At 39.1% G+C, this 25,527-nt stretch overlaps 1 protein-coding gene across 1 annotated transcript in view; it reads right to left on the bottom strand.

The window, feature by feature from the left end:
- CDK19 (cyclin dependent kinase 19) overlaps positions 1–25,527 on the bottom strand; it is a 127,724-nt gene that overhangs the window by 20,732 nt on the left and 81,465 nt on the right. Inside the window, exons 5-6 of the mRNA XM_080586935.1 lie at positions 16,061–16,118; positions 14,735–14,866 (exon numbers count right to left, since the gene is read on the bottom strand). Of these exons, the coding sequence (XP_080443061.1) occupies positions 14,735–14,866; positions 16,061–16,118 (190 nt within the window). The remainder of the gene's footprint in view (positions 1–14,734; positions 14,867–16,060; positions 16,119–25,527) is intronic.

The raw sequence follows: 25,527 nt of genomic DNA, 5'->3' as shown, positions 1-25,527 counted from the left end.
TAGCTCAGGCAGGTCAGGCTCTTCTCTTTGTCAGTCTAACTTCTTTGTAACCTGATCTTGAACACATCCTTGGCGCATATTGAAACCATTCTCACTGTTAATGAATTTCTGCCAAATTTGTCTAGTCTCCCCTCTTTTTTTTATTTTTATTAATAGCATTCATAATTTACAGTGACCATTTACCACATGTGGCATTCTTCTAGCAGGAACACCTTGTTAAATTCTGGCTTCAATACGAGTATCCCTAATTAGTATTTATCTCCCACATTGTTCATGTTAGTCAACCAAATACAAACTTCAGATCTGACTACGGAAATATGTGGCAATAATTAGAAATTTCCCTACCAGGTGCCATTTTAAATGGTTTTGGTCTGTGATCCCCAACAAAGATTAATGATTATTACATGATATCAGAATCAATGTATTCCACATAAGAAGTACTGCCCCTCAGAAGTAGGCCTTTAGTGATTATGTGTTTTAAGCTTGGCTTCTGTAATTTTCAGCCACAGTGCATTATTACTCTAGCGCGCGTCTACATCTAACACAACAGGAATTTCTTAAAATGCTTTATTACAATGAACTTGTTATGAAATTTCTTTTAAAAAAAGGCAAAATTTTCTAAGAATTGCTTTTCTCAATCCCATTAAATTAATAATCAAGAGGTTAAGTTGTTTCATTGCTCCTGAGCCAAAGCTGAACTACATACTGTATCCACTTTAACTTGTTTTGTCCCAGAACCACTGAAAACTGCGCCACAGAGGACCTAAAAGGTTGCATTGGATACTAAATGTTTTCCAGTCTGACGTCTCAGAAGGACCCTAATGAATTTACCAGAGTGATACAACCATTCCTGTAAGGTGGGTTCCATTTTCTACAGTTCCCTCCGCTGTCATTAGGTTTCAGAAATGATCTGTGGTAAAAGGTTTCCTCCTTGGTGAAACAGCTCAATGGAATAAGCATTCAGGAGGTAGGCTGTACAGAAAATATCTGTAAGCAAGGCTCTTGTGGAAAGCAACAAACTTCTGAAGGTCCAGAGACTTGATTGGTTATATGTTATACAGAATATTTGTATGTCTGTCCATGTCCCAGTTTTAAAACCTGTGACCGTGATAGCTTTATAGGTCAGCAACTAAATCTGAGAAAATCCTACATGACCCACTCTACTTCAGTGCTGTAGCCAAGGAGCAAGTACAAAAGGATGCCAATAAAGCTCATGTAATGATAGGGTTGACTAAACACACAAATGCTCATGTATTCTTTCCTTTCTATGGCAGAATAATCTCACTGCTGTATTTGTTTCAGTATTTTGCAAACATTCTTTAAGAATACTAAGACAACTTAAGACAATAAGATAATTCATTGAACAATAGCCTTGATTCTCAAAACGAAACATCTTTTCCCATGCATATTAACTAAAATGTTTCATTTGAAGACAGGACTCATTCTTTAATAAAACTGTTGAAGAAAATAAGTTAGGAAATGGAAAAAAAAAATCATCAATTCAGCTGCAACCAATAGGGAACTCAACAATGGCAAGGTTTCATTTAATAGCATCAGTAGTTCAACCAACCTGGATTTTTTTCTTCTGGTTTGAATACAAAGTTTAGATTTTAAAATATGTGCGAACACTGGTAAAGGAAGAGAACAGAAAAGTGATGCCAGAATACAGCTTCTCTGCGTCTGTCAAGGGTTAATGCTACAACCAGGGTACCAATTATCTAGTTAGGAAAGGCTAAAGCCCAAACGAGGCACCCCAGGTCACATGTAGGAGCTACCACGTTTATGTAAGATTCACCAAAACCTTCAAATCAAGACAAGGACAACAAATAATCCAAGACACTGGAAACCTGCGAAGGGGCTGTGCAGGCAAATGTGTCTAATTTTTTCAGATAAGTATCAGTTGGTCTAATCACAGAATCACCTAGGTTGGAAACAACCTTCAAGATCATGAAGTCCAACCACCAACCTGACCTACCAAGCCCCTCACTAAACCATGTCCCTTAGAGCCACATACACGTGCCAAACATCTCCAGGGATGGTGACCCCACCACCTCCCTGGGCAGCTCCTTCCAACACTTAAACACCCTCAACACGAGGAAAATTTTCCTGATATCCAATCTAACCCCACTCCTGGAGCAACTTGAGGCCATGTCTTCACGTCATGTCACCTGAGAAAAGAGACCAACACCCTCCTCACAGGTAGTGGTAGAGAGTGATGAAGTCTCCCCTCAGCATCCTCTTCTCAAGACCAAACAATCCCAATTCCCTCAGTCGCTCCTCATAAGTCTTGTTTTCTAGTCTCTTCATCATTTTTGTTGTTCTTTGAACGTGTTCCAGCAACTCAATATCCTTTTAGTAGTGGGGGGCCCAAAACTGAACACAGTATTCGAGGTGCGGTCTCAGCAGTGCTGCGTATAAAGGGACAATCACTTCCCACGTCCTGCTGGCCACACTATTTCTGATGCAAGCCAGGATGCCACCGGTCTTCTTGGCCACCTGGGCACAGTGCTGGCTCACGTTCAGCCAGCTGTCAACCAACAGGCTATCCTTTTCTGCTGGGCAACTTTCCAGACACACTTCCCCTATACCGCTTGAGTCAAACTTCCCCTATACCACTACACCTACGAGCATAGAGACCCTGTAAGAGTTTATTCATTTTTAAGCTCATTTTAAATGCCTAGACACTAGATTTAAAAAGAAATAATACACTTTTAAAGGGGAATTTCTCTTTTTTCTCCAATATGGTGATTACCTGTTGCTATCACAACATACCTGTTTCTATCACATACGCACACACAAAAAGGTCTTCTCTTTCTTGAAGAGGTCTCAGTTTTTGTATATTTTATTTAAACTTCAGTCAGCAAAATAGAAGGCTGAGGAAAGAGAGGTCACTAGCCTTTTAAATCTGACACCTGTGAAGAATTGATAATGGGTCAAGCATTTAAATGTAACACATTTTTCCAAGGGAAGCGAAAAACTGTGTCAGGTGGTGAGCAAAGGGTCAGAAATTGGATATCACTTGTTCACAAGTTAGGCAATGTTTTACTGATCTTTAACAACCAGCACTGCAACAGAACTTCACTGAAAAACAGAAGTTTATACTGTATTATTTTAAGTTGTTGAATTATTCTCCCACTTAAATTTCTATTCCTCAGTATATTTCCATTAAATGAAGAACCTGGGATCATACGACTTCAGACTTCTGCTGTGCATTAGACATATTAATTGGCAAGACTACACTTAACTTACTACAGTAAGCATGACAACACAGCTATAGTAGACTTAGTATGGGGAGTGGCAGTAAGATGAGGGGCACTAGTAAGTCCTTTTGTGAAGCAAAAACACAACTGCAAAGAATCCACATTAAAGAACTTAACTTTTAATTTACAGACATTCACATCCAAAAATTTAGAAATTCCAGATTTATGAGTTTATATGCAGCTTTCTATTTTCTCTGTACAACCCATGTACTGAAGTAGACAGGCATCCTCAAGGCAGGCAAAAGGCAAGCTTAGCAGCAGTCATAGCATAAAGCAAAAGAACTGAACTTTTACCATTTTTTTTCGTTTTCCAATATTTTCCAAGTTTCCAATATTTGCCTTTGCAAAATAATAAAAAGTAACATTCTTTAAATATACCACTTTTATAACGATTTTCATTGCTTGTCCCCAGATCCTACATATCACATTTTCATCAGCAATTCTTAAACTCTTCAGTTGTATTTCCAAGACTACTACTGTATAAACTACAGCTTAACTACATCAAGGTCAGCAGTAGAGCAGTAACATCCTTGAGAGAAAGAATAGAGTGGTGGTCACATGAAAGCTGGCCCATCTTTTTTCTCCTCTTTTCTCAGTTCTTCCAGAAAATGGGGTGAGCTCCAACCTTCGGTGATGCCACCTCAGGGCAGGGAATTAGGTCACTGGGACAAGTGCTGAGCTCTGGGGAGGGCAGTGTGTTACAGCCTTGTTTTCTCCCTAATCCTAAGCCTTCAGATGCGTCAGAGAAGGCAGAGGGATATTACTTTTATGTCAGCTACGGTACCTCCAAGATGTAGTAAAGCACGCACTGCTGCTTTTGCTCCAGCAACTGCAGCGCTTATACCTCGCAGGGTCCAAGCATTACTTTGGCAGGCTGCCAAAGCTTTGCAGGGAAACAAAAGCAGAAGAAAAATGTTCTTTCAGTGACAACTCATCAAAAGCACAAGAAGTGTAACGGGTGACACAAAGGGCAGCTTTGTAGCCTGAGGGCTACTTCCCCCTACTAAATATCAAACAAGTGCAGCAAGTAAAGGAAGTAGGAAAGCTTTCCACCGCACAGGTCACAAGAGCCTTTTATGCTCCAAAGTACTAGGCACATCTAATACAGAAGTTGTTATAATTTCCTCCTACAATGAGGAAAGAATTAACAACTGGCAAGATTTGCCACTATTTGGTAAAACAGTATTTACAAAGCTTTTCAGGGAACACCCACAGTTTTGCACATTCACTTCATCCCATGCAAAAATGCTCAACAGTATCACCTGGTCATAGGGCTGGAAGGCCAGGAACTCCTGATTCCTAATTACGGTGCTTTACCATTAATTTCCAGTTCCCACTCCATCGTTTTCCATCTCAGTCCATCACTGTAGTTAACGTGTCCAATACTGTACAATCTATATTGCACAAATAGCAGAGCACATTAGAAAATTGTTGCCATTTTCTGTGCTCTTCTGAACTGTAGTGAATGAAAAGACAGCAGTACATGTTCTTTGAAAGGGAAATACACTTTTATTCTCATGCCTAATTAAATGCAGAATTCTGTATCAGAATATCTTAACAAAACAGCTTTTCTGTTCACAATGGAGCTCTTTGGAGGTTAACTCCATGCTAAATGAAGAGGGACAATGAGTTTATAGCCTGTCGTGTCCTCTCATTTGGTTTGTGTAAGTAACTATTACAACTATTTTTACTAGGTCCGGCATGTCAGCACCTTCTAGTGCTAACGTAAGATGAGCAAAAGGCCTGCTATCTGGTAGTCTGAGTTATTACAAGGAACACGTGTGGAGAGTATTTTCATGGCCTCTTCCATTCACAAGTCAAGACGTTCTTTTCTGGGAATTACTGAAGTTTTTGATGCCTACCTTATTTCAGTCAACAGAGAATGCGCATGAAGAAATCTCGTCTCTTAGATCCACAGAGAGGCCCCTTTTTCCCTTTCAATAGAACCCCTCATGATCTCTTAACACTTCTGTTACTAAGGAGTCCAACCTTACAGCTATTTCTAATAAGGCACTGGGAATAACTCCTACATAATTATAAGCGTCTATATTGGCTAGGCAACGAAATAAACGGCTGTGAAATGCAATTCTGCTGTCAGTCACAGCTACTGCCAAGACGTCTACTTGTGAAGCAATCCCAACTGTCCTGGTAACGAGTCATTCTACTGAATCAGTACCGCAGTGTTGAAAGTTTCAGTTTATATTGCTGAAATAATTGTGCCTGAATGTCAAACTGATGAATTAACTGAAATATTCCTCCACACCTTGTTATATTGGTAGGTACCTGGTTTCCAACCCAGTTCGAAAAACAACTTTTGTGAATGAACTGTTTAGATTTGGTAGTAAATAGAGCACACTAAAAGCCTTCACTACTGCACTAGTTAGCTAGGGCAAAATGTTTACAGAACCAGGTTTTGTAACAGACCACCTTTTGGATCTTTAAATGATAACCTCGTGTTTAATTTAAGAAAATAAAATTAGCCTTTGGTACATTGCCTTGTAAAGAAAGGAGAAAAAAAAGCAGCGCCAATCATCTCTAAGATGCAAGCTCAATTTTGCACCAAACCATTCACCTGTTCATATGTATGTACAAGGAACAATGCACTTGTAGTACATTCCAAGGAATCACAATTTATCCTGACACATACAGAACGGTGCTGAGTATGAAGAGAAGGTGGGCAAAATGCAACTCAGCTTCCTCCAAATGCTGACTCTTGCTTTCTCTTATCATCATTTGCTTTCCATTTCTACATTAGGATCCATTATTTAGTCTGGGCTGTGGCAGATATTGCAAAGAGAACTTCTGTCTTACCCACCCTAAATCATTTTTTAAACTGAGCTCCTGGAGCAGGCTGCTTGGGGGGGTTGTTAGAGAATCAGTGGTACTGCTGCACAGCTCATCTGCCTGATCAACAACAAACTCGGTGAGATACAAGGGAAGGGAAACACAGGACATGCTTGCTCCTGAGGCCCCATGATTGTTAACAGCTGGGCAGAACATGAATCTGACAGGCTGAGGGAAAAAGAAATTAGAAGAAAAAAAAAATGGGCAGACTGTTATGGGCAAGGAGGGTTTTTTGGCCCATAAATCACAGACAATTTTTCATGTACACTGTGCTAAGCATAGATGGATGTTTGAAAGCACCTCTTGCTGAAAGTGGTTTCTCAACACAAAGTCATTGCTACAGAAGATATTGTGCCTTCTAAATATTTTTGATGTTATTTTTCTACTCTAAAACAATCCACATACAGTTAAGTCAGAGTAATCACCATGCAATAGCAAATCTGCCAAAGTATTGAATAAAAAGGCAAAAGCATCTGTTTTTTCCCCTCAAACATTTTGAAGAAGAAGAGAGAATCGTAAACGTATAAAAAAGTATGGGGTGACCACGGGTGGAAATTTTTAGATTAATTTATAGAGCAATCTAAATCAGAACAATTGGCAGACTCAAGGTATGATTGACAATTCAGTGGGGTATCTTTGTTTGCTTGTTTTTTTTAAGAAGTCCATAATGTATTTCTTAACAGATGCTAAATAACATCCCAGGTTCTCAGGCAAATTTTTACAAAAGTTCTACAAAGTTAACAACAACCAAAAAATTGATAACACTTTTACTGGAGCTCCCTATTATCATTAACTGATTCTGTCTTCAGGACGCTACCATTAAGTAGCATCCTCATTTTATAGATAATGAAGCAGCACATGGGATGGATTAAATGACATGGTGTAAAAGACCTACAACACTTGGGACTGAATTCATATTTAAATCTGTCTCCAGAGACCCAGCTTATTGTCCCACAAGATAAAACTTCTGTATGTCCCACATTAGAGTACATCCCATGGATTTACATCAGAGACGGGTCTGACCCACGGCACTGTCAGTTCTCATTCTCCTAATTCTTAAGCTAATGGACACTTGAACACATATCCCAGACTCTTCCGAGTTGACAACTGCCACAGGCTTTACCAGCTTATTTCTAGACATCAATATATTTGAGAATATATAATATATTTGAGAGCAACCTTGCAGTTAGAAGAACTGCTATGATGGATCTCAAAGTAGTTGAAATGTGTTAAACTCTGTAACAATCCCATGGATGGTATCCCTTGAGATGCTGTCAACATCTCAAGTTTCATAAAATACTAATTAATGTAGCTTTAAAACGTTCTATTCAAATGACCTAATAAATGACCCTTTATAAAGCTTCACATTTTTAGGTGACTGCTATGATAAGATTGTGGAGGATAGTAAATGATTTTTCTTTTTAAAGAAGTGTATACTATTTCAGAGATCACTGTCAAGCAAGAGGAAAAAAACAGCAGTAAATCATGTAGTACCTACAACAACTAGATAAGAGAGCAACAATTAATCTTCGGTATTTAAATGTTTTGCCTCTCAGAAAAAGAATGAGAACAACTGTGATAATCAAAATGAAGAAAGTTTACCGCATGCCAAAATAAGTTTACCACAAAATATCATCTGAATCCAATTACTTCCCATGTCGTATAACATTGCCCAGGGCATGAACAAGGCTCCCTTCCTAGTGTATCCTGAGTTTTTCTTTTCAGAGTGCATAAATGAGTATTTTCTAAACTTCTCTATACTTTTTCTTTTCTAGTTTTCCAACAACCCCTTACCCCCCAAAATGAAAGTCTCTAACAAACAGGGATGCAGATCCCTATGCAGCAAACAGAAGTTAACTGACTATAGATTTGCCCTTCTAAATTACCTCAGGGACATTTAAAAGCACTCCCCATACTCCCATGGTCCACACACCACAGGTGGGGAACCCCACTCCTGCATTTTATCTTATTTTTCCTACAGACTACTCAGCCTTCTGGTTGGCCCCATTTGTAGTTTCTGGTTTACCAAGATTTTCCAGATAGGTCTTATTTCAACTCCTCCCCACACACCCTCCCAGAACGAGGGACCAGAAGAAGCTGAGGCACTGGTCCAAGATTTCCAGAGGCCCCACGGCAGGGCCAGCATGCCAACAATCTGCGCACATGGCGAGTACATCTGATGCATTCAGAACGTGCGGGACTCGCTGCACGGGCAATATGGAACACATATGCACATATTTCCATCCTAAGTCCTACCTAATACACCCCAGTTATTTCCCTTTCTTCTTTTCCTGCACTGAATTGAGTTGTTGAAGCTCTAAGGGACCTCAGCATTCAATATAAACTCCTTCCCTTTGATACAACTAATATTTTCCTGTGACGTTTGCTTTCAAAGGCATTCTGATAGCAGCTTATACCTTTCACACATTTCCAGCTCCCATATCCATATGTCAGTCTGGAAACAGAACAAGGTGACAGCGTGCAGCCCAAGCTTTAAATTACGTTTTTTCTATATGTAAATCTTGTTTGGGCTGGAAAACACAGTTGCCACATGGCCATTGCTGACATCCCTGCTGATTTACAATCTAGACAAGTGAGGAAAGGTAACTAGGCTGAAGAGATACCTCAGGTTCTCAGATTGGTTTTTCATAACAAACAACCCCATCCTTCTCTGGGGCAGGACACTTTTAGTCTTACTAAGGGGGTGGCTGAGGGGTCATGCTAAAGAACTTTTTATGCCAACAAAATCCAAACAATCTAAAATTCTATAAGCCATCTGCTACCATTTATCAAATATACTAATTCATTAATTAAGGCAAGTGATAAGGAAAGGTAAGATAATGTTATCTGATAGCACTGCTAACTATACAAGCTACAACTTGATTAAAAACAAGCCTTAATTACGCTCTTTGCTTGGTATAATGCTATAAGATGTCCCAGAATGAATCACAGTAGACTTACATGCTTTCTTAAAAGCCTATGACAGAAAAGTCCTTACTTCTTATTTTACTTACAAAGTCACTTTCTTGTCTATTTTGATATGCCTAGAATGTAAAAAATCCGGCTAATGTCACTTTTCAACCTGACACCCAGTTTACTTTCTCCTTCATTTTGTGTCAATCACTTCTTTTATTTTTCCTTAAAATTGTATTGCAGAAGTCTTTGCCCATCAATGAAAGGAGTATTGAACTTTGTGGCTTCAACCTTGTTTCTTTAGTATTTTCAATATAAAAGCATTTTCTGTTGTACTGCCAAATTTTTGAGAGTTCAATAACTTTATTAATGTTTCCACGATCAAGAGCATTTTATATTTTTCCGGTCATGTGGTTTCACCTGAAGTTTGTTCAAGTTACTTTTCTTTGCATGTTGTACTTCTTTGTTAGAGTAGTAGCATATAATAGACATATGGGAACAGATTCTGCTTTTGAATTATGGTGCTGGAAATTCAAACCAAGGCTTGCACAGGCTACAATAAATTTAGTACAGATTTATATTGTGGTAATAGAATAGAAAGTGAACTTTGACTTCTACAACACCATTTCTCCCAGTTCGTATTCCTCTGGTAAATTAGTTGCTTTTAACTATGGTAGCAGATTATATAGGAAACTTTATTAACAAGTAGGGCTTAGATTATAAATGTTCACAGTTCAGGAAACTTATGTTATTCCCCATGAAACTAACATAGATTTTTACTATCCTTTTAACATGCAGAAAGCAAAAGGTATTTCTCCATTTTTAGCAACCGTACTTTCCTGACTCCTGTGTCTCCTCGAAATATGATGTTATACTTGTTATGAACAACTTCTTGTTCGACAAGCAAATAAATGAAAAGTACAGTATTTCATGAGGATGAAGGGGAATACTAAATAAAGAGAAAAATGTCAGTAAAAAAAACTACCACTTAAGCAATGAAATATGCTTACATATTGTTTTGTGTAATACTTAATTATTTCTATACAGATTGTATTGAGTCCAATTTTTCCCCAGAGTTAAATCCACAAAATGTAACTAACATCAGGTCCAGGAAACAAGACAAAAGTCAAATTCTTTTCATACTTTGATCACGTACAAGAATTATTTACATGTAAGCAAGCATATACAAAGGCTTTATGACAAGAATAGAAACAAATTGGACACTATAGTTGGCAGTGTCCAGGATATTATGAATACTCTACCAATAATTTCAGAAGCACACTTGCTGGTATGCACATCACATGTGAAGCTAAGATAAAGAAGAGTATGAGATACAGAACATAGAAAATACACCAAAAAAATTGAAACTAAAAGCCAGTAAAAACTTAAGCAAACATCTGAATTTTGTAGCAACTGTGCTGGACAATGTTCAGTGTTCTGCAGTAGAGAACCTTTGACAATGCATTCCTTGTAAATTCAAACAAAAGCATTTCTCACAGTGACAAAATTGGAAAAGAATAGACCAAAGTTGATATGACCATGCTTTTAGCCTGATTTTATTGATATTTATAATTATACAATTTTTTGTACTATACATAAGGAATAAAAAAACAGCTATGTAAAATAAACTATACCAAGTATCCTGCCATTTACCTTTTTGTAAGTTGCTGTATCAAATCAAATTTCTTTTAAATGAGTATGTTAAACTGAACAGCAGTTAAATTAGAGGCTTATATAATTTATGAACAATTACGAAAAGTGATACATCAGGGCTCCTGAGGATCATGTAAATTTTAAGAGACGTTAAAATTGTATTTCTTGCACAGAGATTTAAGAGAGCTTTAATAATTGCATCCTCTGCCAAAAACCTTCATGTTAAACTGCAACTCTCACTAGTGTGATTAGCTCATTAAGTCTGCCTTTTTATAAGTACACATAACGCTAGAAGCAAAACACAAGTCTAGACTCATTAAGTACGTTAACATCACTGCTGTCATTTTGTTACTAACTTCTTCCCTTTACTTAAAGCTGCAGACAGATAGCCCCTATTCATCTTTTTTTCTTATCTTCTTCAGTCATATACTCTTCTCATCTTCTGTTCAGCCTACAAACCTTACCTTGCAGCTCTCCTCATTTCCATTTCCATATTTTTTACTTTGCTAGCCAAGCAATTTTGAATGCCCTCAATACCACACTGCATGCTGTGTACTACCCATTCAGTACCCATTCACACTCCTCTTGGAGATTCACGGGTGTACAAGAAATACAAGCCTTAGAAATAAGAAACTACTAGGAAAAAATGATCTCTCTGAAGTAGCATTAATCTCCAAAATTTCATAGGGACTCCTGTCTGTGTTTTGGTATAGACTGCACATCCCTCAGGAAAAGAACCAAGTAACTTATGACATACTAATAATAAACAACAACAACAAAATGGCATTGTACTAATTCATTCTTCAAACAGAGATCCTGAGATAATGTTACTCACCAAATCTGCAAACAATAACTATCAAAACTGGGTAACTGCCAAGTAAAGTAACTCGTCACTATCATGCACACAGATCAACCAGTAACCAGCTCACATCAGTGTTTCACAAGATCTATGGGGGCAGGGCAGTTAAAGTATCTCATTAATTTATAAGCATTTAAAGTAATTCCAATGATATTTTCTTTAAACACTCTTAGTAACTCCTTTCATCTGACGCAAGGTGCAGCAAACAGACTTTAGAGGCCAGCTGGCCAGTCTGCATGGTGGCAGATGCAAAGTAGGCCCTAAAAATCTGCTCCAGACAACGAGGGATTGTGCAACACCCAGGAAGGAGCAGGGGAACACACTGCAAGGCTCCATTTCCAGCACCCACTGAGAAGATACGCTGGGAAATCAGAGGCCTCAACCAAGGCGGAACTACAGAGGGACAGTGGTGACACCCAGGACCCTGGCTGCAGGGTGACACTGGCCTCACCCACCCAAGGTACGCTGCAGGAGGAGCTGAGCAAGATAAGTAGCATCAGGGAGAATAAACAGGACATGAACACGGTCGTCACAGGGACTTCTGGAGAATACTGAGGTGAATTTTTTTCACACAGATGCTGCAAATGTCATCTCTCAAATGTCCTACTTAGAAAGAAGGAAGAACTGGGTTGGGGTTGTGAAAATCAACGGCAGCCTTAGCTGCGACACCCACAAAACAGTGGAGTGATGAAGGAAAGTAGCAGATTACAGTCTGAGATTTTCAGGAAAAATTGTCTCGATCATCAGAGTCTGAGGACAGTGGTTAATTGGTTATACTCTGCCTGAAGGCTGATTACAAGAGAAGTAACAAAGAGGTCTATGGGACATACCCAACTTAGTATCTTCATCAGTGATGATGATGAGCTGGAGCACGTCCTTCTCAAGTTTCTGGAGCACGTCCTTCTCAAGTTTTAGATAAGGGAAAACCAGGGAAACAGTCAATATGCTAGAATGTGGAGCTTACGTTCAGAGGGAGCCACATAGGCAGGAGGAACAGGCCACAGGAAACTCAAGAAGTTCAGCGAGGACAAATACAAAGTCCAGCACCCATGATGGACTAACCCTCTGCAATAGTACAGGTCAGGGACAGACCAGCTGGGGAACATCTCTGCAGAAAAGGATGTGGGGTGTCTGGTGGACATCAGGCAAAACATGAGCCAGTGATGAAGACTAATAGCATCAGTAGGATCTGTACTGGAGCACAGCCAGTAGATTCAGGGAAGTGATGACTCCTCTTTATTTAACACTTGTTGGATGAAACTTGAGCCACTGTGGGGGCCTGAATATAAGACAGCCTTCAATAAACCAGAGCAAGTTCAGTGGAGAGCTATCAGGGTGGTCATGGTCTGGAGCACCTGCCCTGAGAGGAGAGCCTGAAGGACAGAGACTTGTTCAGATGGAAGAGAGATCTATAAGCAGCCCCCCAACTCCTATGAAGAGGTGACTGAGATGATGGAGCCAGATTCTTCATGGTGGTATATGACAGGAGAATGAGAAATTATGGGCATAAATCGAAACAGGACAGGTTGACTACACGTAAAGAAAAAAATCTTTACTGTGAGAGTGATTTAGCACTGAAATAAGATCATCCAGAAAAGTTGTGAAATCTTTTTCCTTAGAGGTTTTCATGACCTGTCTGGAAAAAAATACCTCAGCAGCATGCTCTGAATTCAGAGTGGACCCTGCTTTTTTTTATTTTATTGTCCCAACCAAACTTCTGTCAGAGTACACAAACTTAACTCCTTTGGCATGAATTAAACCAAAAGATGTGCATCAGCCACTGATGAGCAGTAGTCCACTGAATCACACCAGAGAAATCCCAAAGTACTCTCTTTTCTCCAAACGGTCTATAACATGGGTGCTAGGTACTCAGTACCATTTTGCTTTATGGACACACTTTCTCTTTGCCACACTACTCGCTAATGTAGACATTGCCATCTTAAGAGTTAAGTTTTTCCACTTCAACAAAGGAAAAGGAAGCCTATCATATAAACCCTTTTTCCCTTCTTCATGCTGACAAATTTGGTCCAAAGATAGAAATGCAGATCACCTGCCCGCAAGACTGAATCTGTATATCCCCAAAAATGGGAACACGCAGCTCTGATGATAGAAGGTTTTCTAGCTATGATCATTGACTACAGTTATGGTGAAGTCTTTTTGCCCTTCTTTACAGATCCTGCACATTCTGAAGGCAAGATCAACAAACAAGCATTTTGTGCAGCTCAGCACTGGATGGATGCTCTGCCTAAGCGGCAGAGAAGAGAAGTAAAGAAACGTGAAGTGCAAGTCCACATCAAAAGTCAGGTGATTCATTTTTAAAACTTTTTCGGTATACTCATAGATAAGAGGACAGTTTGATAAACAACTGTTATTTGAGACTATGAAACCTTATTTAGTCTACCCAACTAAGATGCTACTTGAACATGGTGTTTTGTACCTTTCTGAACAAAGGCCCACATAGCATGTCTGAAAATTGCTGTAACAGGAAGATACCTGCAATTGCCAAGAAAGCCGACCTCTGTACAAATAGGAATGATTTATTTCCTTTCAACTTCCTTAGCAATTCTCTTCTGATACAATCACCTGCACAGACAGGATGCCTCCTGTGCATCTCAGTGTTTTTATTCTCTGAACATTTGGACACTAAGGCTGATTGTGCTTCTGGAACCTATGAAGTAGGGAGGAAAACAAGAGCCTAGCTACCAGCATTTCCTGAAAATGGAGCTTCAGAAGACCTCAGGAATGAGTGATCTGCAGACTGCACACATTGCAGGAGACTGCACTTCTCTTTATCAAGCCATACACTTCACAGAAGCACCTGGATACGTAGCACTCTAGATGAAAAACATTTTAACAGCCATAGCTTTTTCCCTTTTGAAGATTTGAGAAGATTCTAAGACCATAACAGAAAAACATATAGACCAATCCAAATAATATTTTAATAAAAAAATAAAGAACAGAATACGTTTAAAATATGTACCGTTAATCTCAACTCACATTGAAAAAATAAAAGCACCAACTCTTCAAGGAGTTTCAACCTGGGTTAATTTTTTGTAGATTGGATCTATCCACTACAGACTGGATCTATCCCCTCTATCTACTGCTACTTCAGGAAAAAAAACAGTTGGTCAGCTTATCACCATATCTACTACAAGGCTACCTTCCAATAAAAAAACTAAAGCCTCATTCTTACACCAAAACTTACCAATAGCCTTTGTGTAATGTCTGGCTCCAAGTAGCAGCTCTGGAGCTCTGTACCAGAATGTCACCACAACTGGATCCAAGTCTGCCAATGGCTTCAAAGGTGAGTTGAACAATCTGGCAAAACCCATGTCAGCTGGAAAATGCAAAACAAAAAAGGAACATTTCAAATTTTAATATAAATAGCAAGTCAGAATTTAACAATACTGCAAAAAGACTATTAGAAAAAAAAAGCTCAAAAACATTAGAACATACAAATTAAAGTTTCTAAGTAACCAACAGGTTACTCATAACAATACTGGGCCAAATTTATCTCAGGCTGAATTCCATTTACTTCCTTTATAAGACTATGAAGGAAAACATTTGACTTTTAAGTGCTTCCACCACGGTACTGTTAAACTATTCATACTACAGATGCCCATTTATTTAAATAGAACTGAAATAGAAACCTGTTTAACTAAATTCAATAGGAACTGCTCTCTAAACCCAGCGTGCCCTTTCTCTTCCATTTTCACATACAAAGCTATTCTGAAATGACATGCCTTGTGACTGCTACAGCTTTATCTGAAGTGCAAAAAACAAAATAACTACAGCATAGATTGTTTTGCCTCATCTTTGATCTGGATAGACTGCCTTCAGGATCAGGAAAAAAATATTTTCTCTTTCAGAGAATCAGAATAAACAGGAATTAATGAAATTAGCTAGTGTACACGGCTACAGAGAGATATATGAAATGAAAGCAGGGATTTTACCTAAACCTAAAATTCTCTCTAGAAACATCCTTGTAAGTAACTTTAAGAAATGCTAGAAGGGAAAATACAGAATGTATGTATGTATTCAAAACCACACATTTTATCCAAATCTGAAACTTATCTTTTACCCAAACTTCACCTCTATCTTTCTGCTTCCAAAGTTATGAAATGCCATGTATGTTTTTCTTACAGTTACCTATACTAATACAAGTATATGAATACAAAATGGTTAACTGAACATTTTGAAATACGACAGAAGTAAATGAATATAAAAAGAGGTTCCAGTATATTACTACTTTCTTGATGATTGCCACATGCTTTATTAAAAAAAAAGTTTATATCCATATGACTACGGCTTACGTTCTGCATAGGTAATTAGATTTTGGATAAAATCCATCACACTTACTGTGGTTTCCTACCTTGATACCCAATAACCTTTTGCACAACAAATCTCTGGACCTCTGCAAACATATGCATGATATTTACATAAAAATAGTTCAGAACAAACACAATATATAAATAGCAATGCTATAGTAACTAATCCTAGCTGTGCAATGAAACTTTCTCAGAATGTTTACCTATTTTGACTCTTCCTCTTTCAGGACCTTCACCCATTACCAGAATGTTTGCTGGTTTCTGAAAAACCAAAAGCAGAATGTTTAGTTGACCAAATTTTGATGATTACCTTTAGGAATAACAACAACACGTATATTTATTTTACAGAAATAAGCATTTGCGTAAGTGAAAAATAAACATTTCTCTAAGTACTTTTAGATGTCTAAAATTACCACACAAGTTTTGCTGACATTTGGTTTTTATTCCTAGCTACCAATTTCACAATTAGAAAAACTGTGAAGTACTTCAACATTTCACAATAAGAATTGCAATCTTTATTTAAATTTGCACTCCCACTTTTACTAGAACGGTCATGCTCATTTGTGGCATTTTCTTCTACAGGAAATTTTTTTACCATGTAATGTTTATCCTATACATCCATAATCCAGGAAGAATTCTTTTGCCAGTATAGCTTATTGAAAATTACGCCTAATCTTAGTATGCTAGAAATGTATGAATGCTAGAAAATTCCATTGGCAAAAAACATTTTTTTCCACAAAGTTGATTTCATTTGAATTTAGAGAGAGAATTTGAGAGATTCTCAAATGAGAATTTACTTAGAACAGGAATATAACGCAGCTACATCCAGGAACTCTTTTGGACTGTAGACAGAAATATATACAGGTAGAACAAAATCTTTATAGGCATTTTGTGCAATCTACGGTTGTTCCCAACAAGCTGTTTGTGAACACCATATAAAATCTGCACAAGCAGATTGTTGAACAAACAGCATTTGTTCTGCATTTAGGATCTAGATTCCCTCAGACATCAACAGACATTCCTTGGAAGCCTTTGCCCTATTGTGCTAACAGCTGTAAAAAAGTGAACAAGATTGAAAACATTAAGTGGTTTGAATGAAGAGATACATAAACTTTCAAAGCAGAACTTTTGGAAGGTTTTCATACAAACATTAATTATATTTTGATTCACAATCTACAGTCTCTAGTGCCCAAAGAGGTCTGCTCAAACAGGATTTGTTCAAGGATCAGAAAGAGACATCAGAATCTCACTTCACTTCTCGATTCCTAATGTTTGTCATCATTTACCTGAAATAAAACAGTCAAACTGGGATTGCTAGTTTGGCTCAAAATTGCATGCAGCCAGTTATTACATTTATAATTATTTTTTTTAAACAACAACAACAACAACGCTCCTTCCCTCCCTCCCCCCAAAAAAGCAAAGATAGCACTATTTCAGCTATTCTACTTCAGTTATTCTTCCTCCTTACTATCTGGTCCCGTGAAGTTGTTCCTCCTTCCCACCCCTGCCCGGTGCCAGACATTGCTTTTTCCTTGGCTCCAACCATGGTTTCTCTTTCCCCTCTCCTTCTAGTCCTGCTCCAGATGCCATTGCCTCAGTCCTCCTCCTCACTTTAAAAATGAGCACTACCTGCTCTTTTGTTTTGTTTGTTTGCTTTTTAAATCTCAGGATAATTTCCTGAGGGAAAATGCACTCCCTTCTTGGAGAATGCAACAGGTATTTTAATTACCTGTAAGTTAACACTCTTCAAATTAACTACTAAAAGTTTACTCATTAGACACTCCTTTCCTTTAGTTGATTAACACTGATAAATCACTGATCACTTAGAAATCGGTTAATATTGGTAAATCAATAATAACGACAATTTTTAAAAGTAAGGAAGGGCTTCTGCTAACTTATCTTGAGTCATCTGTCACCAGCAAACCTAGGAAAGAGAAAGATGATTCTTGTTCTCAGCAATATTTAGAGATAATGAAATAAAACACTTCAAGGCAACTAGTCAAACTCAATTTTTATATTTACGTATTATGCTAGATTCAATCTTCTGGCGAGCAGAACCACCCCATTCTGCAGCAATGGAAGTACACAAGTTTGTAAGACATTTTATCTCTGTTAAGAATCACACAGCTCTAATTGTCCCAACCAAGGCAGCAAAATTTCAGTTTCCTCGTCAGAATTCTTCCCTAAACTCCTACCCGGCAACCTTGATTGAGACTTGATTAGAAATTAAAACGACTTCTAGAGACCTTTACATTCAGGGTTGGATTTTAGGAACTAAAAAATGCGAAACAATTTTATTTTCAAATAAAAGGAGCTGATTTTAAAAAGTGGTTATTGCACTAATTTCTAATTATTTTTTTCTATTGAAGAATTTTGTTGTGAGAAATAAACTGTGTAACACCAGGAGTTGTGCTAAGATAAAATTTTAAATTTAAGCAGATAAAACAGGATTCTCACAACATCTCGTAAGACTCGTATTTTATCTGAAATATTACAAGGTTCTTCAAGCAGCAATTTCTTCACAGAAATAAGCTCTATTTTACCCGCTGACAAAAAATGCAATAGTCATGGAATGGCTGAGGTTGGAAAGGACCTTTGGAGACCACCGAGTCCGAGCCCAGCAACTAAAAGCGAGGCCAGCTGCAGCAGGTTGCTCGGGGCCGTGTCCAGCTGGGTCCTGAACAGCTCCCCGCAGGGAGACCCCACAGCCTCTGTGTGCAGCCTGCGCCAGTCTTTGGCCACCCTTACAGTGAAATAAATAAATAAATGGCTTTTTAGCATGCTTAGTGGAATTTCCTGTATTGTAATTTACACCGTTCACCTCTTCCCCTGTCACTGGATAGCACTGAGAAGAGTCTGGCTCGGTTTTCCCTCCTCGCCCTTATCAGCTATTTATACCCATTGAGAAGATCTCACACGAACCTCTTCTTCTCGAGGCTGAACAGTCCCAGCTCTCTCAGCCTCAGAAAGATACCCCAACCCTTAAGCAACTCGTTGGCCCTATTCATACAAGAGATACGCTAGGTTAGAATCCATGGAAGTAAAAACTTGAGGATGCAGGCAGCATCCTGATGCCGGCAGGGTCCCACTGGTCTGCAGGCCACTGTCTCGTAACAGCTCCTGTCATGGCAGCTGAGAGGCCTTAAGCCAGGGGGAGCACACATCCAAACCTGCTTCTTATTTCCCACTTGAGCACATCGACCTTTTTTCTTTTTTAATCGGCCACTAATAGATTATAACTTTGGAAGTTCTTCCTGGTAACCAGGGCTGTTCTGGTTAGAAAAGCATTTTAACTGCAGGTACACCGAGCCACATGAAGAGGAACGCTACCCCGATAGCTAGGACACACCTTCCTGAGATGAGACACGAGATAGCCAGTTCCTGTGCCCACGGATTTTTATTTAGTCAAAATAAACCGCTTCAAAGGAGCTTAAAGCATAGGCTACGTGTTTTGTGGTCGTTTTTATATAACGATGGCTCAAACACCAAGAAGTAAACCCCACACACACCTCCCCAGTGTCTTCACAACACGCAAGCTACACCACGAGGAACCCAACCGGTTCCTGCAGAGAGCAGCGATGCTTCCCCTGGGCCTTGGCTTCGCTGGCAGCACCAAGGCAGGGTGGCAGACCTTCAGGTGCTCTGGAACGGAGAGGAGACTGCATTATTTCACGGGTATTTTCATTTGGTATCAGAGAACCTCATTGTCGTCATGAGGTAGGAGAGAGGACGGCTGAAGGGAGTGTGAACAACTTCTGCTTTTTGGAAAAGGAAGAGTGTGGTGGTCTCATCTCTGGGTATGCAGGAGGTGTTAAGTGTCAAAACATTTTACTCAGAGGTAGTCACTTAACAGCCTATTACAGAATTACAGTTTAATATAGTTAGTGGACAACTGCAAAAATCAGAGAAATTAAATGGCTCCATACCTCAGGTACGTTCTGAGTATGTGAAGGTCATAAGCACGATTCAAGTTACAGAAAGAAACCTTACTGTTACCCATGTGATGATGAAAACTTCACTTTAGGTGGAAAAAGGCCCAAGCAGCTATGAGATCCAAACTGACACTCAACAGTAAATCACATCTCATTACCAAGGACAGAATTTCATTTAAAAAAGTTTGAGACACCCTACTTAAAATCCTTAACTAACTCCTCTGTAAAAGGTGAGGTAATCCAACAACGACTCGCCTTCAGAACCAGTTACATCCCAATTAAAGCATCCCCTATTTTCCTAAAACCCCTCTTGCTGCGAACACAAAAACACCAGCTGCGAAGCAAAGTGATACTGCTGCATTTCCACATCTTCAGTTGCTATAGAAACCTCCGAAACAGTACGGGTTTGGGGTCTCACGTGTAAGATCGGCTATAAAAATGAACAGGCTAATCCCTGCTGAGAAATGCGGTTGAGGTTTGACTGTCTACAAAACATGAGAAAAAAGGAGCAAGGTCAACAGCAACCGGAGCAAAAATCTGAAATATCTGCAAAAAGATGTGGATGTAGATGACTATGATTTAATGGGTCCTTTAGAAGTACTGAGCATAGATACTGGTATTTACTTCTCTGCATCAGGGGGACAGTGGGAATAAAGCAATTAGCAGATCTTGGTGGGAGAGAACTGACTGTGTTGGGCTAACAGGCATGTTTTTTATAAATAATACACATATCATGAATGAGATATGAATCCTCATTGACATCCATATTATGTGAATCAATGGGCTTCCCATTTAAACATTTAGACAGGGGACTAGAAGAAAGGTGAAGGAAAAGAAGCCATCTAGTCTTGAAAGAGAGTAATGGGTCAAAACAGGAACAACAGCTGAACAATAGATGGCAATGCTTCAGTTTTAATGGTTATTGTTGTTATCTCCTTAAGTACAGCGGTGACACAATTCTTAAGAGATTTGGTGCAGAATTACATTCCTATGAGAAAACCTCCGCAGGGACACGCCACTTTCCATACACCATTCTTTATTGTTTATACCCAAACAAATGTGTTTCCCTTTTGGAATGTATCACTGGACAAAGAATGAGCTGAAATTAGGAGGCTTCCATTGTAAGAGATATTGCAAGTCTTCTAAATAAAAGTTATCTCCACAATTAAAGAAACTGGCTTGTGATGAGGTCTTTCCAAGTCTTAATCATTTAAAAAATTGCAGACAGCACAGTGTCATACATAGATGTGCTTTCAATTCACAAGCAAAAAATGAAAAATAAAAAAGAAATGTAGAAATGTTCCCAAAGAAGAAGACACATGGGCACTGCTCAGATCACTGAGCCATAAAGTTCAAAATGCAGAGGGAGCTGCAGAGTTTTCACCTAAGTTTGCAAAAAAAGGCTTTTGCTCTTCTCATCTGCAAGGAAACGTAGGCACGTTTCTGTTTTCACCCAATGCTATTCAAGCCCAGGCATTGTCTTCAGATAAATATTGCATACTCCTACTACTGCTTTTGATAGCAATTGATCTCATTAACGTAGGATTTGAAAAAAAAAATTGTTCTTTAAAGATTTTACCATGTACTGCAAAACTTCAAACCATTATCATTTCTGTTTCATTTTCTTCTACATACTGAAATACATAAAGAAAATGTGTTATCATCACTTCCCTCTCCTTTTTTAGAAAACCATTTGGTCAACATTTTTTCTGACACTGAAGCAGTAGACAGAAATGAACCACAAAGAGGACCGTATCTTCACATCTGTTTCTCTTTAGGACCCGTACATTGTGTGAACTCCTATCGGACTCACTGCTCTGATTACACAGCATCACTCTCAACTCATTTTTTCAGCTGAGTTAGACTTAACTTCACGAAAAACTATTATATTATCTGTCTAAATGTGTAACCCATAGTTTTTTTCCCACTATTTCTCTATATTACTGAAATGCTCTACCTGACAAAGTACTATCATTAAAAATCCCAACAAGATATTTATCATTTCATTCCAACCAATGTTTCTAGAGATATTATCAAATTGAGCAAGGCCAAATATAAAATCAATCACTACAGCACACGGACTAAAAAGGCAGTAAAAAGGACTGCGAAAATGTTTTGAAGTAGCAATCATTAAATGAAATCAAAACTTATTTAAATCTAAAGAGGAGAAAAAGAAAACAGAGGCAAACAAATTAAGTAAATATATGACAACACAGGAACCAAAAAATACCACGGAAAGCTTTTAAAACTAAACTAAAAAAAAAAAGAAAAGAAACAGTCCAAGAGCCACTATGTAATAACAATGAAAATACAAACAAATGCGGGCATGTAAAACTTTACGCCTAAGTGTTGCCAGATTTTTGCCTTTAAAATGCATCAATGGCATACTTGATAATCACCAGAGGAATACCGGTGACAACAAAAACATTTTCAAATGCACTCACGGCAGTAATGCATAGAAATGTTTTTATTAATATAGTAATAAATATGTGCTAAGACTATTTTTATCTCCACACTTGCTTCTTATAAAAATAATTTCAATATGAAATGTATACAGAAACATAGAAACATAGAAACGTGTGCCACTATTCGAGAGCAAAAAAAGCCTTTTGCATCATTCTGAGCCATGGAAACTAGATGCCCCATCATAAACCATGGTGTCAGAGAACGTTAGGGACTTATTTATTTCATAGCTGCTGAACTGATATGGTCAAAATAGTCATTAGCTTCGGATACCAGAAATTCCAATAGCAACAAGAAGCGCAGAATTTATCTTGGACTCTGGGACTAACAGTGAAATGAATTACTGCTAGGAACAAACTGTGGAGAAGATATCTGAAACATTTCTTTGGAATGTCTTAGATAAAGATTTTGGTTAAACACATTCCTTGCCCGTATCCGTTACGTGTTGAGAGGGGAAACATAGTGTTTTCATATCAAAGCTATCTATCAAAGAAATATTTTCATGTTTATATATTCCTACAAAACTCCTCTATGCGAAGAATGCAAAAGCAAAGGAAAGCAGGAACACCAAAACTATGCCCACAGTGCAACCACAGATCTGCACATATTAATAATAGTAACTAAAAAAAATATTAAAGAGGCCCTGCGATAAACTTGATATTATCTAGCCTACAGCAACAGCAAAGATGCCTACGTGGGCTTCAGCATGGACCAATTTAGACAAGCCTAGGACTCTGAATACTTACCTGAAGAATGGGTTAAAAATCATACAATACTTCGAGGGATGGGACCTTTGGAGGTCAGCTGGTCTCAAGCCTGCCCAAAGCAGGGCCAGCTTCAAAGTTACAGCCGACTCTGAAGCTGCATCAGGTTGCAGAGAGTCATAACCAAGGGAGCTGCAGTCCTCCATGGCTGGAGATTCCTCAGCCCTTCTGGGCAATCCACGACCGCCCTCATGATGAAAAAAATGTGCCCATCACCTAATCAAAACGTGTCTTGTTGCAATTTGTGGCTGTCCCCCCCTCCTTCCTCTGCATACCTCTTCAGATTCTCTGTCACGTCCCACGGGGCAGCTCAGCCCACACCAGAACGCCGCACGCTGCTGTCTGAGCTCAGTGGCACGAAGCTGCTTCACGCAGAGCTGCCTCGGTTATCCTGTTTTGCTCCTACTGCACCTCGGCTCAGCAGCGACACCGCTACGTGCCCAGCACTGCAAACACGTGTCTGAGGTGACAGAGTCAGCCTAGAAGTCCAGCCTGAGGAACACACTCAGCATAAATGTATTCTACCATGGGAAGGAAGGACTTGTCCTTCTTTTTACCCAAATCACGTATAACAGACTCATACGATCTAGTCCATTCTGTGCAGGTTGCTATGCCTTCAGTTACTCTAATATCCATCCTTATGATAACGAAATCAGTGGTCAAGTAAAGTATTTGTTTCTGTTTTACCTCATTTTTCGTAGGTTGGGTGTTCTCATGAGAGCTGTTTAAGCATATACCTCAACTGATCGTAATTCTTTAAATTCACTCCCGTCGGCGCTACCCAGGCACCCTCCAGAAATGGCCAGGATATTCCTGCTCCTTATGAGAATTTTCTGCTTCAAAATCCATTTGAAACAATGGCTTCATAGGCAATTGCTAGAAAGACCGTTTAATTTATAAACTCGAGGTGTTTGGTCATTGTTGACGCAGGAAAAGTCTATTAGCCAAACTCTATTCCCTGGCTAACCAATGCATAATGAAGTTGCAGCTGTGTCACTGGAATGCGGGTTGCCAACACAAGGGTTATATGAAATAACAGTAATCACAAGAGGAGAATATAATGTTGGGCTACATAATAGCTCAGAAACGAAACCATCTTCCTTTCATACGCCATTTCTTGCAGGTTTCTTATGGCTAATGGTGCATTAAATTACTGCAGGACAGAACTGAAAACTCCAGACAACTCTGGACACCAGGCATTGCTTCTACTGTAATAATCTGCACAATGCACTTGTGGTTTCAACCCAATCCATGACAATGCAGATCAAGAGAAAAAAGGGGAAAAAAAATGAAAAAAATGCACATCAGGAGAATGCCAAAACATTTGACACAAATTAAAGTTTATGTTGCTATGCAACATTATCCAGAGCATTCTGCTGGTGCTGGTTCGCAACAGCATGCTCGAACAGAAAACGTTACGTGTAACCTTGAGGAGGACAAAGAAGGGGGAAGACAGATGGAAACAAAGAAAAATACCATCATAAATCATCAATGAAAAATTAAACGTCATAAAGCAAACATTTAAATAATACGCTGAATTCTCATTGTTCCTGGGATTTTCAACACGTTACAGCACACGCTGCAGCAAAATTCCCGTGCAGCTGCTCCGCAGTCACTGCGGGCCCTGTCTTCAGATCTCGTCTGGGCTCTGGGGGCAGCGAGACCAGTGGGGGACAGGATCCCTGCACCTCTGCTACATCATTTCTGAGCAGCGCAGAGGTGCAGGCCCGTCGTGCACGGGAACAGAAGAAAGACTCACCTCAAAAGCGGTTAGGAAAAATGTTCTGTGTTTTCATAGATGACAAAGAGGAAATGGAGAGAACAAATTTCCCTCCATGAAAGCACGTTCTTCTGTTGGGGCTTCAGGAGATGCCCTGAATGGCCCAGACACTACAGTGAGCCAAGCCAATGCATCTCCGCCATGAAGCCCTGGCTCAGCATCCTTCACCATGGAATAGCTACCTGAAGGCAAACAAACTGAGAAAGCATTTGCACACGTGGAACACTACAACCAACTTCTTTACCCTTTTAAAAGCAAAACCTAAGACCCAGGTCTGACAGAATACTAACGTTGGAAAGCTTACGATTGCACTAAGCTTGAAATGAGAAGCAAATGACATAGGGTGATTTATACCTGTCTCCCTGCTGCTGGAGCTCTTTGTTTGCATAACTTTGTTTCTGTTACAATATCCTAAAAATTACACGCCATAATTGCTATGTCTGATAATTCTTCCAGCTACAGCACTAAACTCCCCTATTGTCAATTTCTGGTATTTGTTTTATACGACATTCTGACTACTCCTCCCATTTTAGTAGGGTTATTAAGGCAGACAGATGAAGCTGCTAGCCAATCAATGTACAAGCAGCTGACAATGAGACTACTGACACGGTCGTAAAACATTTTGTTAATTGCATTTCACAAAGTATCTTCGGCAGTAAAACTCCAATACCTCCATTCCCCTAGGACCCTGGTAGAGTCAAAGAATTAACAAAGCTTTTCTGAGTGCAGTA

This window comes from Anser brachyrhynchus (assembly GCF_964034855.1).
Source record: "Anser brachyrhynchus genome assembly, chromosome: 3".
Lineage (NCBI taxonomy): Eukaryota > Metazoa > Chordata > Aves > Anseriformes > Anatidae > Anser > Anser brachyrhynchus.
Note: the sequence above shows the minus strand (reverse complement) of the source record. Positions and strands in the feature narration are given on the sequence as shown.